This window comes from Crotalus tigris, unplaced genomic scaffold, assembly GCF_016545835.1.
Source record: "Crotalus tigris isolate CLP2741 ecotype Arizona unplaced genomic scaffold, ASM1654583v1 scf7180000018308.1980950, whole genome shotgun sequence".
Taxonomy (NCBI): domain Eukaryota; kingdom Metazoa; phylum Chordata; class Lepidosauria; order Squamata; family Viperidae; genus Crotalus; species Crotalus tigris.
In genome coordinates, this window is record NW_024096936.1 from 646,720 (window position 1) to 661,034 (window position 14,315).

At 37.5% G+C, this 14,315-nt stretch overlaps 1 protein-coding gene across 7 annotated transcripts in view; it reads right to left on the reverse strand.

The window, feature by feature from the left end:
* TRIM66 (tripartite motif containing 66) overlaps window positions 1-14,315 on the reverse strand; it is a 65,474-nt gene that overhangs the window by 33,441 nt on the left and 17,718 nt on the right. For all 7 annotated transcript variants that reach the window (XM_039350202.1, XM_039350199.1, XM_039350198.1 and 4 more), the window contains 8 exons: window positions 13,492-13,601; window positions 10,301-10,451; window positions 7,609-7,741; window positions 6,270-6,386; window positions 4,827-4,941; window positions 3,595-3,741; window positions 2,830-2,947; window positions 325-1,277 (listed from right to left, as the gene is read on the reverse strand). In XM_039350202.1, coding sequence (XP_039206136.1) covers window positions 325-1,277; window positions 2,830-2,947; window positions 3,595-3,741; window positions 4,827-4,941; window positions 6,270-6,386; window positions 7,609-7,741; window positions 10,301-10,451; window positions 13,492-13,500 — 1,743 coding nt within the window. In that variant the 5' untranslated portion in view covers window positions 13,501-13,601. The remainder of the gene's footprint in view (window positions 1-324; window positions 1,278-2,829; window positions 2,948-3,594; window positions 3,742-4,826; window positions 4,942-6,269; window positions 6,387-7,608; window positions 7,742-10,300; window positions 10,452-13,491; window positions 13,602-14,315) is intronic.

The window sequence follows — 14,315 nt, forward strand, 5'->3', positions numbered from 1 at the left end:
TATCCTGTAACTCTAATTTTCACATAAATTTCAAGGGGAAAACTGAATATTTCAAGCCTAGCTTAAATATCAGTTATCTGGTAAACATATCTACTTGGATTTATTTAAAATAAGGCTAAGAGTTAGCCTGTGGTAAGATGGGCGGCCAATACATTTTACAAATAAACAAATAAATAAGGTTAAAGTAGCAATTATTTCTTAATCTGGGCTAATAGTCTTTTACTCAATCCTTCACCAGCCTTGCTTACGACTGAATATTCATAAACATTAACAAAGATGCCACCGAATGTAAAAATCAAAAGAAAATAAATTTAGTTAGCTCACTTGCTGCACTTCTTCTTGGTTTTGCTGCTGAACCGTGGTTGGCTGCCTGACAATGTAGTTTATCTGGCCAACAATGGTTTGCTGAACATGCTGAGGCTGCTTGGCCTGATTGAGCTGCAGGCTTGGTTGCTGAGCCTGAAGGAGAAGCTCCAAATCTTTCTTCATTTCCTCCAGTTCAAATTGGTGGTGCATGATGTCCAAGCTCTGTTGTATCACTTGTTCGTGAGCCTTCTCATTTGGGCCTGCTGCAGGCGACTGCTGCGGTGAGAGTGGGGGTGGGGGTGGCAATGGATGTTCCTGTTGTGGTGGCTGCGGCTGTGATGGCTGCTGTTGCTGTTGCTGCAAGTTATTCAGCTTTAACTTCTGGAGGGGACCAACTTGAACCTGCACCGTTGGACTGTGCAGAGAAGACTGTGCAGGGAGTTGCTGGGAGTGACTACCTTGGCTTTGATGGCCATCCTGTGATGAAAGGGGATAAACAGGTGGAAGGGCATGGTGCATTGGCTGCTCTTGGGAGTTCTTGGCCAACCTGGTAGTTAGGCTATCAGGCTCTTGATGAGATTTCTGCTCAGCACATGGCTGCATGGTTTTCAGCATGCGTGGGACACACCTCTGCTCCCTCTCATGTTGCTGCAAACTGTACTGCAGAGAGAAATGCTGCGGGTGGTGCTGCAATTCAGAAGGCTGGCGGAAAGGCTGGGGATGGCTCACAGTTTGATGAGAGAGCTGCCCTTTGTTCATATGTGGGATATTAAGGCAATGGGCACAGCACATGGGTGCCAGGCAATGGACAGAAGGCTGAAATTGGTGGGGCTGGTTACTGAGTGGGTCATGTTGTGGCACTGGAGAATGATGGCCATGATGGTGATACAGAGACGGCTGTATTCCTTGTACACTTGCATAGGTTGGTACATCTGAATGGTGGCTTGGCCCCCCTTCCATTGACAAGTGGCCTAAAAAGAACAAACCAGAAATAATGGAGGACAACATCAATAGTCCCCATTTTAAGATTCTTTATCCAGAATAGGATAATTTCATGTTCAGTAAAAGGTGTAGAGAAGATAACCATCTAAAAGCTTTCCATCCTGGAAATTCTGTCTTATACAATAAATATAAGAGCACCAGGAAAGCAGCACTGATAAACTAAATTCTGAAAGACAGTTCTACTCTAAAAAAATAGTATTAAGCGAAAGTAATGGTTTGATCCAGTGTATCAGTACACATTTTTCAATAGGTAAGTGTGAGACTAATATATGACTAAAAAACTGTTGATATTCAATCAAAAATGCTAAGCATCAGGAATCACAAAAGGATAATGTGTGTGTAGAGTGTGCCCTTTTCTAATTGCAGTCACTCGTTGTCTGCCCAAAAAAAACACTAACGTACATTGAAGGAGGACACTATAAAATAGTAATCAATAGAATATTGATCCATGGAAGTCCTTAATAATAATCAAAATAAGGTGCCATAGCAAAAACTCTTGGATGGCACTTAAAAAAATCTGTGCATCAACAAAATGTCATCAATGTTTTATTTTCAATATAGCAACAAGAAGGAAAACGCTAAAGAATCCCTTGGCTCTGTCAGTCAACCAAAACTCTCCACTGACCACAGAGAACTGCTGGGACAAAGATCTTTTACTGGGAAATGCCCAGCTTGCAACTTCTTACAATGGGCTCTCCTAGATTCTGATTGTGCTCTGTTCTGTCACATCCAAGATTTTTTTGAAACTGTAAGAAACAATTCTAAGCTGGTTTCCTCATTTCTCAGGCCACAAACACATTGGAGAAAGGAAAACATCACTCACATAACATAAAGAACAGCTTTTTCTCACTCTCTCTTGCTCTCTCTCTCTTTCATTTTCTCTCTCTCTCTCTCTCTCTCTCTCTCACACACACACACACACATACATATACACACTTTCATTTCAAAAAAAATGTACAATTATATACTGTGTTTCCTGAAAGTAAGACTTATCTCGAAAATGAGCCCTGGCTTGATTTTTGGGGGTAGGCCTAATATAAACCCTAGTTTTGAAGCAAGGTGCATACCTAAAAATGAAGCTAGGTGGGGAGGAGGAGCTGCCTCACAAGTCCCGCACCCACTTACCAAGCCTCCCATGAATTGACACTTGTCTCTCCTCACCAGCCCACTTCTTCTGCAGGATCCCCCGGCCTGCATTTCATAGTCAGAGGCCTTTCCAAAAGGCCTCTGCAGCTCAGAACCGAGCTATGGATTCAATCCGTAGCTTGGTTCTTGCCTGCAGAGGCCTTCCGGAAAGGCCTCTAACTGCAAAATGCAGGCCGGAGCTCCATTCTCAGCTGCAGAATGAAGCTGCTCCTTCAGCCACAGAAGTAGTGGGCCAGCTGGGTGGGGCTGTCGGTGCCACCGCTGCGAGGTGAGTGGAAAAGACACCTCCCCAAAATAAGACCTAGTATCTTTTTTGAAGGCAAAAAAAACCCCCTGGTCTTATTTTTGGGGAAACGGTAATATACTTCTTTTTACCTAAATTGGATAGTTGTTTAGTCCAAAAAGATGGGTCCCATGTAAATCTGATCTTCCAAGGAGAACACACATCTGCATTACAATTGGTTTCTAGCAAACGCTGAATCTGAAAAACAATCTAGTAACAAACCAGAGAATTATAGTTTGATGCAATAAATATATAAGTTTTATATTTGGTTACTTGTAGCTTAAGACTTGAAATGGGCACCTAGTCCTACATTTCCATTATTGTTCCCATTCACTATGGGCTTGCTTATATATTAAAGTGGAGATTTCTAAGCTATTATGAACTGAAAAGAAAAAAGGGGAAATTTTATTTCACCATAAAATAAATTATCTTGCATTTAGACTCCGTTTTATCAGCATTAGAAAGTTTGGAGGCCATAAAGCTTGGCCACTATAATAATTAAATGAGGATACAATCAACATGGCTGGCCTGAAAAGCCATTCCAGAATAATGTTTATTATACTTTTTCTTAGAGGCTTAATACACCATTTACTTCTGTTGGGATGACTATTTTTATTTGCTTAAAAGAAACCTTTTAAATGTTTTATTCATGGAAAAAAGGCACTTTTGACCTATCAGTACTACCTTCTTCTCATTGTCTGCTTACAGTATTTCTTTTTCTTCACACTTTTTCACTGATCAGTTCAGAATGATCAATCTGAGTAATTTTATAGCAAACTGTTTGTTCATTTAAAAGGTCAAACAATACTTTAGACAAGAAGCCCATGTAAAGTATCCTGTAAAGCATTTACTCTTACCAGTTCTTTACTGAAGAGGAATGGAACAGTGCTTTTACTGCATACTGCCCAGCTAAGAAAGTTTTGCACATGTTCAAACTGTCTGTTTAACATCATGATGCCCTGAAGCTGTTGTTCCATTTTTTGCTTCCTTTCACTGGAGATCCGCTGTCAACAATCAGGAATAAAAAAACAAACAAACAAACAGTCATTTTAAAATATAGTTGGTTTTGTAAAAATAACATCTATAAAAATCCACAAATTAGATCAGGAGCAAAAAACCCAATAGACCCAAATAAAATGGTTCAAGTCTACGCTCGGCACTCTCAGAAAATGGCTGCCATGGAAGAGTGATGTGTTCACATAAAATTTAGGCGTGGCCTAGAAAGCCACGGCTGTTCACAAAGTATTCATTTCCCAGAAAAATGAACTGTTTTTGTAGCTCTCTACCATCACATAGATCCTCAATAATTTGATGACTGTAGCTTAGTTTTGTCTCTTTTTTCTGTATAGATGAGCAAGTATCCAATAGAACAGTCAATCTCCATTTCTATTTTTAAAGATACTCTGTAAGAATTGGATGGGACCTGGAACATTTCTTGTAAATATAGTTGTCAATACAGGCAGAAGTTTTGGTTTTAGCACACTGGCTAATTTATTTTTAATTAAAAATATATTTGAAAATCAAGTCAGGTTATGGATAAACACTAATGTTTTAACCAATAAAGAGCAGTAGAAGTTAGTTTTCATTCATCCTCTTTTCCTTAGAACAGAAACTGTCTGCATACTAATTTCCTGTAGATTTAGGATCACATTATGAATCCAATTGATGGTATACAGCTGGATCTCTCTTCCAAACTCAGTACTAGCCCAGGGTATTGCCAGACTTACTTACAGAATAAAAGTATCCTTCCAAGTTTTATGTTCCCTCAGCCTTCCCAGGTAGATTGGACAGGAAACATAACCAGAGGAGCTAACTCCACTGTAAGGCAACATTAACAGAATCTTGCCGTCTTTTTTACAGTCCAAGACATCATAGGGGTTTTCTTCTGAGCTTCTTTCTTTGCCCATTATGCATCAGTTGCCTGAGTCCTTTCTTAACATTCCCTAGGCAGCCTTTCTTTCCCCCTCCATCTCCCAAGGTAATTCTCACAGAGAATTATAACTAGTGAATTTATCAACCAATCAGTGCTGCACTTAATTGGCATCTTCTGTTTCCTTATCTTCTTTGCGTCAAGAAGCCATCCTCTTACCTCCAATTGTTCAAGGAGAACATTTGTCCGCTTATTTATTTCACTGATCAGGACCATTTTGGCCATTTTGATCTGATTTTCCACTTTTCGTTGCAAGTGTTTTGCTTCAAATAATCTGTAGAGAGAGATTTACGATTTCAATAACTATAATCATGTTTCAAAATGTTTGGAAGAAATCATATTTATGGAGGTTAAAAATACCATTATCTGGGTTATCAATGGTAAAAACCTGTGCAGAATGAGTTTGTATATGGATTTTATGGCCTGAAACTTTCAAGTTGCAGGGTACGTTGATCAACCTAATATTTACTTTTTAGCATTTGTATACAGATAACAATTTAAATGACACACTTTTCCCTCAAAAATAAAGAATAGTTTTGCCAATATTAAGTACTATCTTTTTAAAAATTATTTGCCAGGATTTTTGAACCACTATTAAATGTACAACATTAAATATTTATTTGCCACATAGCAGTGTTTCACTTTTTATTTTATGGGTACTTTGGTATCCATATTCACATCTTGAAGAAAACCAACCTAATGTTCCAGCACTTTCTACCCATAGAATAAGTATTTCAAATAAATAAATAAAACAAAATGAAATAAACAGGTCATCTAAATGATGCCACCATATAGGTTATACTGAGAGTGAGAGTCTCCTAGCCCAGTGGTGGTGAACCTATGGCACAGGTGCCAGAGGCGGCACTCAGAGCCCTCTCTGTGGGCACGCACACCATCGCCCCAGTCCTAGGCCTTCAGCTAGGTTTTGTAAAACCTTTTCGCTTTAGGCCTCTGTCGCCATGTAAAAAAAAAAAAGATTCAGTCAATTTCATCTTCTCGCAGGAAAAAAAAGATCTTGCAAAGTTGGAATTGATTGAACTTTTTAGTCCCACCCAGTCTGCTGTTACCACTGCAGCCATGCCCACCCAATGGGCCACACCCACCCAATGGGCCACGCCCACTTGGCACCCGACGATGCATAAGTGGGTTTTGGGTTGCAGTTTGGGCACTTGGTCTCTAAAAGGTTCGCCATCACTGTCCTAGCCTATACTAGGTTACTTACTGCCAGTAACTCACAGTCCATACCAAATTACACCTCTGTAAACATCTGAAAAATGTGAGTAAAGAAATCAAATCAAAGAGGAATCCTTAAAAATGTGGAACATTCAAACTTGATATGAGGATTCTCTGATAGCTGAGGATTATTAATTAGTGCACCACAGCTACAGTGCTTTAAATAACAGCATGACTGTATGATGTCAATCCACAGTGAAAGACACTATGAATTTGAATGGGTAGAGAATTTACAAAGTTGCAGAGGCAGAAGCACCAAATCACTCTCTAAGTTAGTCTCAGGAATTAACTTTTAGAATTACAAATCAACTTGTCAATGAAAAAAACCATTACAGAATTCATATTGTTAAAAGAGGGATCTCCTGTTACCTGTCTTCAATATGTTTAGCTGAGACTTGCACTACATTTTTTTTCTCTTCTACTTTGCAGGTTATGTTTTCCAGGATAACCCTTTGATTTTGCAAAGCTTCTTGAAGATGCCTGAATCTAGGGAAACAAGAGAAGTTTTACCTGGGTTCAAAAGGCCAATCAGACAGTTTCCCCAATAGCTTGCCAACCTCTCCTCTTAAGTTCGATCCCTTCAAAATTTATTTCTATTCCTTCTTCCAATTCTATAGGAATTAAACAGTGACTCTGTATTCCTCAACAACATCCTGCATAGCAGAGATGGGCAACATATAACCCTTGGCCTAATTTTAGGCAGGTGTGGGAAGCCTAAAGCCAAAGAAAGTGGGCAGGAAGAGAATAGCAATAACAATTAGACTTATATACCATGTTATATTGCTTTACAGCCCCCTCTAAGTGGTTTATAGATTCAGCATATTACCCCCAACAATCTGGGTCCTCATTTTACCGACCTCGGAAGGATGGAAGGTTGAGTCAACCTTGAGCCGGTCAGAATCAAACTCCTGACCATGAGCACTGAATTAGGCATTCTACCACTGTGCCACTAGGGCTCTGGTGTGAAGGAGGAGCCTCTCCAGTGATTATTTCAGATCTGGGCCTGTATCAGTGAAAGCTTGTTTGATATAGTGGTCAAAAGAATTGGATTAAAAACTGGTAAACTAATCTAATGTTAAGCAGAAAGCCATCTGAGTGACTTTGGACAAATCATTCTCTCTCTCAATTCTAGGAAGAACAAGACAATGGCAAACCACTACTAAAAATACTGGTGTTGGTCTGGAGTAGTCCAGGCCAACACCAGGAGTTGAGGCACAAAAATGAAAAAGGACAAATGCTCTCTCTCCACAGCCCAGGGTTAGAGAAGAAACAAAAAGAAAGAGAAAAGGATGGCAAGAACAAAATAGGTGGAAGACAGCAACAGCAAAAAGGAGAGCTGTATGCTGCAAGGCACCCAGAGTTGCTGTTACAAAGATGGGTGGCATATAAATTTAATAAATAAATACATAAACAAAATAAAGCCCCTATGTGTTTTTGACTCTAGTCCTGCTTACAATGAGCAGGGCCTCAAATGCATTCCCACTGGCCTTACAGCACTGATTTAGTGGGACAGAGAATCTTCCTGGGGTGGCCAGAAACTGAATAGGAGCAGGCACGTGGCTGTTTAAAAACTGAAAGGAGGGAGGAACACCAATAACTTGCTCCAATTCCCTTTTCTGCCTAAGTCTTAAAAAGTTAAGGGACCTTGTCTCTTATTGTACCAAGCCACCTTTGGGCGAGTCAACTTATGGCAGTTTTGATTTTCTACCTGTGATCCTTGTGCTCCGTCAGGAGGCAACAGCGACAGATAAGGACGTCACAAGTCTCACAAAACAGCTTAAGCCTTTCTTGGCTGTGCATTGGACAAAACAAGGGACATTCATTGGCTTCCCCTTCAACTCCTGAAAAAGAAAACATTGCTATAAAATAAGAACAGTTGCAATTGCCTACAATATCAGGCTCAGGCAACAAGCTGGTCAGTCAATTCCTGTCACAGCCCATGGACTGACAGTCAGTTGAACTAAAAAAATGTGTATCCTGCATTTGTGGGAAAAATTCTAGGAAAAAATGCAGATATAATAACATGTTGATTTTTAGGGAAAGATTGGTATAAATGTGTGATTACTAAATGATCTTATATAGTATATTCTGAAAGTTAACACAATTAATCTAGGGTTGTCAGAAGTCATGTATTTTTATATCAATCAAATTTCACACTCATATGTAAATCACATAAACTCTTCATATGCAAATATCATAAATTTATGATGTCCCACTATTTCAATTTAGAACTAAAATGTTTGTAGGGAAAAAAGAGCAGAATCTGACTCTTTGTACAGTGCCTTCAAAATACAGTATGTCCTGTCCTCTGGAAGGAGCTAGGAAAAAACAGAATTAGAAAAAGAGTGTTTAGATGAGTCCACAGAAATTCAGAACCTTTTTCAGTTTCCCTTTTACTGATTGTCCTTTTTGGCAATTTTCAGGAAGGCTATAGAATTTCTTGACATCCCTTCCTTCATATAAAATAGCAGACCAGGTATAGAGAGCTGGCATGTTACTTGTGAAGACTCAAAACACAGATATTCTCTCCCCCAGCCCCCAATTCCCTCTGTCAATGGAAATGCTGCTTGTAGACTTCCCTTCGGCTACTGGGAGAAGTAGAATTTTGGATGATACAGACTTTTGTCTGAGACACAAGGAGTTAAAGTTCTGTTAGTTGACTAAAGCCATGTCATTTGTCCCAGAAGTGAAATAGTCAAGAATAAGAGAGGGATAATAAGATAGAATTGAATTAGAACATGGAATGTTCCCATTAATCATACAGATTTCTTTATCTACTGAGACTTCAAGTCTTTCCTCATTGCTTTTGTTTATCTTTCCCTACTCTCATAATCCCTACTACTATTTATATTTCATTCACTTTTTTCTCTGTTGTACTTGGAATACACCATGCAAGCTGTTCCGATTTGTGCAAATTTGCATTCGTGGCTAATTTGTATGAGCTGTTCTAATCACATCATCTGTGTGTTCTGGAGACCAAATGTAAACCTGTTTCAACAAAGTGAAAAAAAGATAATCTGTTTTGAGCATAATTTTAATTTGCTTTATTCAGCCACTAAAAATTATGTTCCCAACATGGCCTTACCTAGGGACGAGGTCAATCCAGGGCATATTCCATAGTACCATTTAGTTTGATTGGAATCCAGAATATATAAAGTATTTATTTTACTTTATATAGTAGTCCTCAAATTACAACCTTTTGTTTAGTAAACGGTTTAGTTTACAACAGTTCAAAGTTACAACAGTACTAAAACGTGAGTTACAACCATTTTTCACACTTATGACCACTGCAGCATCCCCATGGTCACGTGATCAAAATTTGGGTACTTGACAACTGGCTCATATTTATGATGGTTGCAGTGTCCCAGGATTACATGGAACCTGGCTTCCCTGTTGCTTGTCAGAAAGTCCCAAAAAGTGATCACATGACTCTGAGACACTGTAACCATCATAAATATGAACCTGTTGAAAGCATCTGAATTTTCATCACGTGACTATGGGGATGCTGCAATGGTCGTGTCAAAAATGGTCAGTTTTTATTGCAGTTGTAACTTCAGTTACTTAAATGAATGGTTGTTAAGCCAAGGACTACCTATCTAATCATTCTCAGTATGTATGTGTATGTATAGAATTCTTTTCAGGGCTAATTTTATATATTTGTAATATATGTGCATTTTTTCCTTAGGCATACCTTTTAGTTACAATTCGATAGGATGAAATTTGGAACCATCTGGCAAATGTATTGCCAAATATATTTTCAGTTTATGTGTTATTTCTCCTTAATTTAACTTATTCCTGTCTGATTTTTTACCGTACTTCCTACCCCTGATTTCCTCTAGGTTTTTTTTTTTATTCTACTCCGTCTTATCTTTACAGAATCTAATCTCAATCAGCTATGACAGCCTTTTCAATCAATCAATCAGAATAGAGCTGGAAGGGACCTTGGAGGTCTCCTAGTCCAGCTCCCTACTCAAGCCGAAGACCCTATACCGTTTCAGACAATTGACTGTCCAGTCTTTTCTTAAAAACCTCCAGTGATGAAGCACTGGTTAATTGTATTCACTGTTAGGAAGTTTCTCCTTAATTCCAGGTTGCATCTCTCCCTGATGACATGATCAAGTGATTAAGGAGTCTCTCCTTGATTTTCCATCATGTTGCTCTACAAATATGCTAAACTATAATTTTAATGTTTTGGGAAGCATAATATGGGGCTACTGTGAATTGCATTGTAAATGAGTTGCACTAATTGGGGATGGATGCGAGCTCACTGAATTCTGTTGAGAACTATATTATACTAGCTAAGGCACTCTGTCTCCACATACACAGATCCTATAAGTGAATCATAAATATACTGTTCAGCACGAGAAAGGGAAAAAAACATGAGCAGGTTCCATTTCTACCTGAACACCCCTTCAAGGAGACTGGCAAAAAATGTTCTCCTCCGGCTTCTTTGCTATGGCTGTGTTCTTCAGTACATAAGCTACAAAGCCACTTGTTGCAGTTAGTACACAAACTGTGTGCAGGCCTTTTTTCTTTACAACCAGAGCAGTTCTGTAATAGATTCAGAGAGAAGAAAAATATAATTACATTGAGATGATTCCCATTAGCTGACTGTTACTGTCTCAATAAAAATGCAAATTTGGAAGTTATTCTTTTTAAAGGTGGCATTTGCGGTTTAGTAGGTCAGCCATAGTTTGAAGCACATATAACTATGATGGCGCAGGTCACCTCATTACTAGCATCTTACAGCATTATGTAGCCTCTGAAAGTAATAATTAAAGCAAGATTTATATCACCATAGTGATAGTTGACTATGAGATAATATAACTCGTTAGAGAGAAAACAGTATTAATGGACAATGAGATTTCCACCTCTAAAACACTGTGTTAGAGAGAAAAAAAGTCAGAGGATAGTAAATTGACACAAAGAAGGTTTTAAATTGTGCAGACAATTCATTCTGCTAATATGTGGGTTGCAAACCTCTCTGAACATCAGACCAAAGAAAGTCCTTTCTCAGAAACTAGCTAACTAAATTGAGAAATTGTAGAGATATCCAGTGACATGTTTCCAATAGAATGTAAAGTTTGAGCACATTGTTTAGTGGCAGAAGTAAATAATACATATTCTTTGACATATCACATTTCCAAGCTATTTAAAGTAGAAGTATGGGATTTCTGGTTCTCTTATTATGGCATCCTTCATCATCAGCTATACTAACTAGGGCTGCTGGGAGTTGTAGTTCAATAATATCCATTTCCCATCCTTTGTTTTAATGGCAACCTTTCGTGCTCTGGACCACATACAGTACATTTGACAAGAGAGATGAGACCCATGACCTGTGGTTCTTGATCTCTAATCTTGTTTAATTCGCATATTCAGTGAATGGATAAGGAGTCTGAGAGTTGATTCCCACAACTGAATGATGCCTTGGTAAAAGAAGCTTACAATAAACCAGGAAATCTTTATATGGATGTGACATATTTAAACTATTTCATCATATCCTATGTGTTTCTTTCCATCTGAAAATATATGGGAAGCAACCGGTAAGCATATTCATATCATTTCAATCTGAAACTCTTGTACTATTTTTTCTAAATGTTTATCAGAATTCAAGCATAGCCACAATGCAAAATATAAATGTATCCAAATATAATAGTAAATCACCTGTTGCAATTTTTTAAAAATGAAAGCAAATGAAAACTAGCAGATTCTCATGATCTTGTTCTCCCTAACTATGCTGTTAGAGTAATAAACCCTTGAGTGATATGTGTGGGGGGAAACCCACAAACTGTTCTTGGAAATGTAATTTTCAAGTTGGCAGATCATAACTGGAATGTCTGCCTTCAAATATCTTTCTCTAAAGTCCGTGTTTCCTTTTTTCAGGTTTCCCTCAATTCATTTTAGCAAATGAGTAATAATTCTTCAACAGAAGCACTCCCATACTAGCCAGAAAATTGCCAAAAGTCTCATTGAATCCTTTGGAGTTTGTTGATCCCACACTCCTGCACAAATATGGTTAACTATACATCTAAATTTCAGCAAAAAGTAGTATGGCTATGACAAAGAACACATATATAATTCTTCATCTCCAGATCATACTACAGTACTGCTTAATAAAGAAAACCAAATCTAGCATGTGGCCAGCTATAACTCTTGAGCTAATAACTGCCATGAAACCCTGAGCTGCTTTAACCATTATGGCCTCAGCATGGATATCTAAATCCTCCAGAACTGCCCCTTTGGGTGTCTTCAACAAAGCGTCCAGTTCCCTGTTACCTAGGCTTCCTTTGTGTGATTACTTAGAAGAGGAAGTCCCCATGGGAATTTGCCTGAATTAGACTGACTGAAAGCTCAGGAAAGCTTTTCTCTACACTCTCAGCTTGAGTCAGACTGTTGCTGAAGTAACATCTCTCTTGGGGCTCTGAGATCCTGTTTATGCTTTGCCAGCTCTGAGATTTGTACTGTAAGTTTTATCAAAACTGAGACAATGGAGAGTAAGAATTATCTTTTTGAAAAAGAGCAAGGCTAGTCTACAATAGATATTCCTTGCTATTCAATGCTTTTATACATCATGCTTTTTCAAGTCATTAATAAGCCAGACATATTATTTTCCAAAGGTTTTCCCCCATAGACTTTTAGGATTCCTGAGGATGGCTGATCCTATTTCTTCCTTTGACTTGTTCATAAATCAGAGATAAATAAGAATCACCAAAAGGACTATTTTTCATGTGGGGAAGGGGCTTGACAATCTGTGTCATGTATAGAGATCAAATATAATTTGCTCTGATTCTATATCCCTACACAATTGTGACAATTCAGTTAATGGAAGTCAACACACATTGTAGTACTGGATGCAGCATAAAAACCTGAAAACTTTTAAATTATTTAGCTCTGAGAAAAATGAAATCCCATCCTGCATAACACTGTGTGTGTGCAGACACATGAAATGTATTTTATTAAGGAATTCAAGGTTGAACAAGACAAACCATTTCTTTTTAAGCACAACGACTTCTTTTAAATTACAACTACTGATCAATAGCAATTTATGCCCTGAGTATCTCATTTTCACTTCAACATAGCAATGAAACAATAACAACAAAAAACACTGAGTTCAACCTATACTCAGAATTAGAAAACTAATCTGTAGGCAGAACATAGTAGACTGTTATAATGAAGAATAGGGACACTAGTCATGTCCCTATTATGAAATCGAAATGTTAGGTTTTAAAGATTGTTAAATTGAAACAGATTAAACTACTTTAACCACTAAAAAAAGCAAAACATGGTCTACTCTTATTATCTACATTATTCAATTCAAGTGTGTTAAATTTTCAAAAATAAAGAACGTACTGTCAGGGATACTTAATTAAACATAATAATGCTAATAATGCTGAGAATATACTTTTAGATTAAGAAATGATTTAGTTAATTAGATTCATTTATTAAAAATTCTTTTTATAGCCCCATCAATCAACAGGAGCTAGACAATTTATCCAAATTTGTACCATTCTTAAAGCATGAAAACTCTGAAGTCACTTAACCTGTACAAGGCATAACAACTTATTAAACAACTATAACTATATATACTTACCCTTGCCATGTCTGGCTTTATTGTGACAACAATTCCTATAAAAGAAATCTTCTGTGATGCTACATTCCTTGGTACAGTTATATAGAAGTTATGTACAAAACTGATGCTACCTACATAAAGAGAAGGAAAAAACCATCAGTACCATTCAGAAAATCACATTTGGACACATTTTGCATATTTGCCTTGAAATCTTAAATGATCATGTATATACCTAAGAATTTAGTATATACAAGGAATTAAGTACACACAATAATGGGATATATACTTGGCTAGTATAGGCGCTGATTGCCTGCTGAATACATTACTGTAATAACTACATTGATGAATAAAGCTAAGCCAAGATTTTTAAATCCTGATGTGTTGAACAAATCATAGTGGCCTAGTTCATACATGACACTACACCAGAATGATTATATTTATACACCATGCAAAACCAAAAAATATTCAGCAATATTGTGGACTGACATTAGGGATGAACATTTTGTGACATGACCCAACAGAAGATTAAATAGGATGGTTGGGGATACAATTTGTATGATTCCTGATATCTCTTAGTACAGTTAAGATGTACACAAATTTTGGAAGGCTGCTTACAATTAATGTACATTATTATACTATATGAACTAATATTTTGGCTTTGTATAAGGTAATTTCCCACGTAAGAACTGGCTGTGTTCTTCTAAAAAATTGCCTAGAGTTTTTTTTAAGAAAATGCTCATTTCACAGTGATAATTTTCAAAATCATTATCATAAAGCAAAAAAAGGATGTTACATATGTTACATATGTCATAATAATCTTAATTATTTAATAATTAATTAATAAT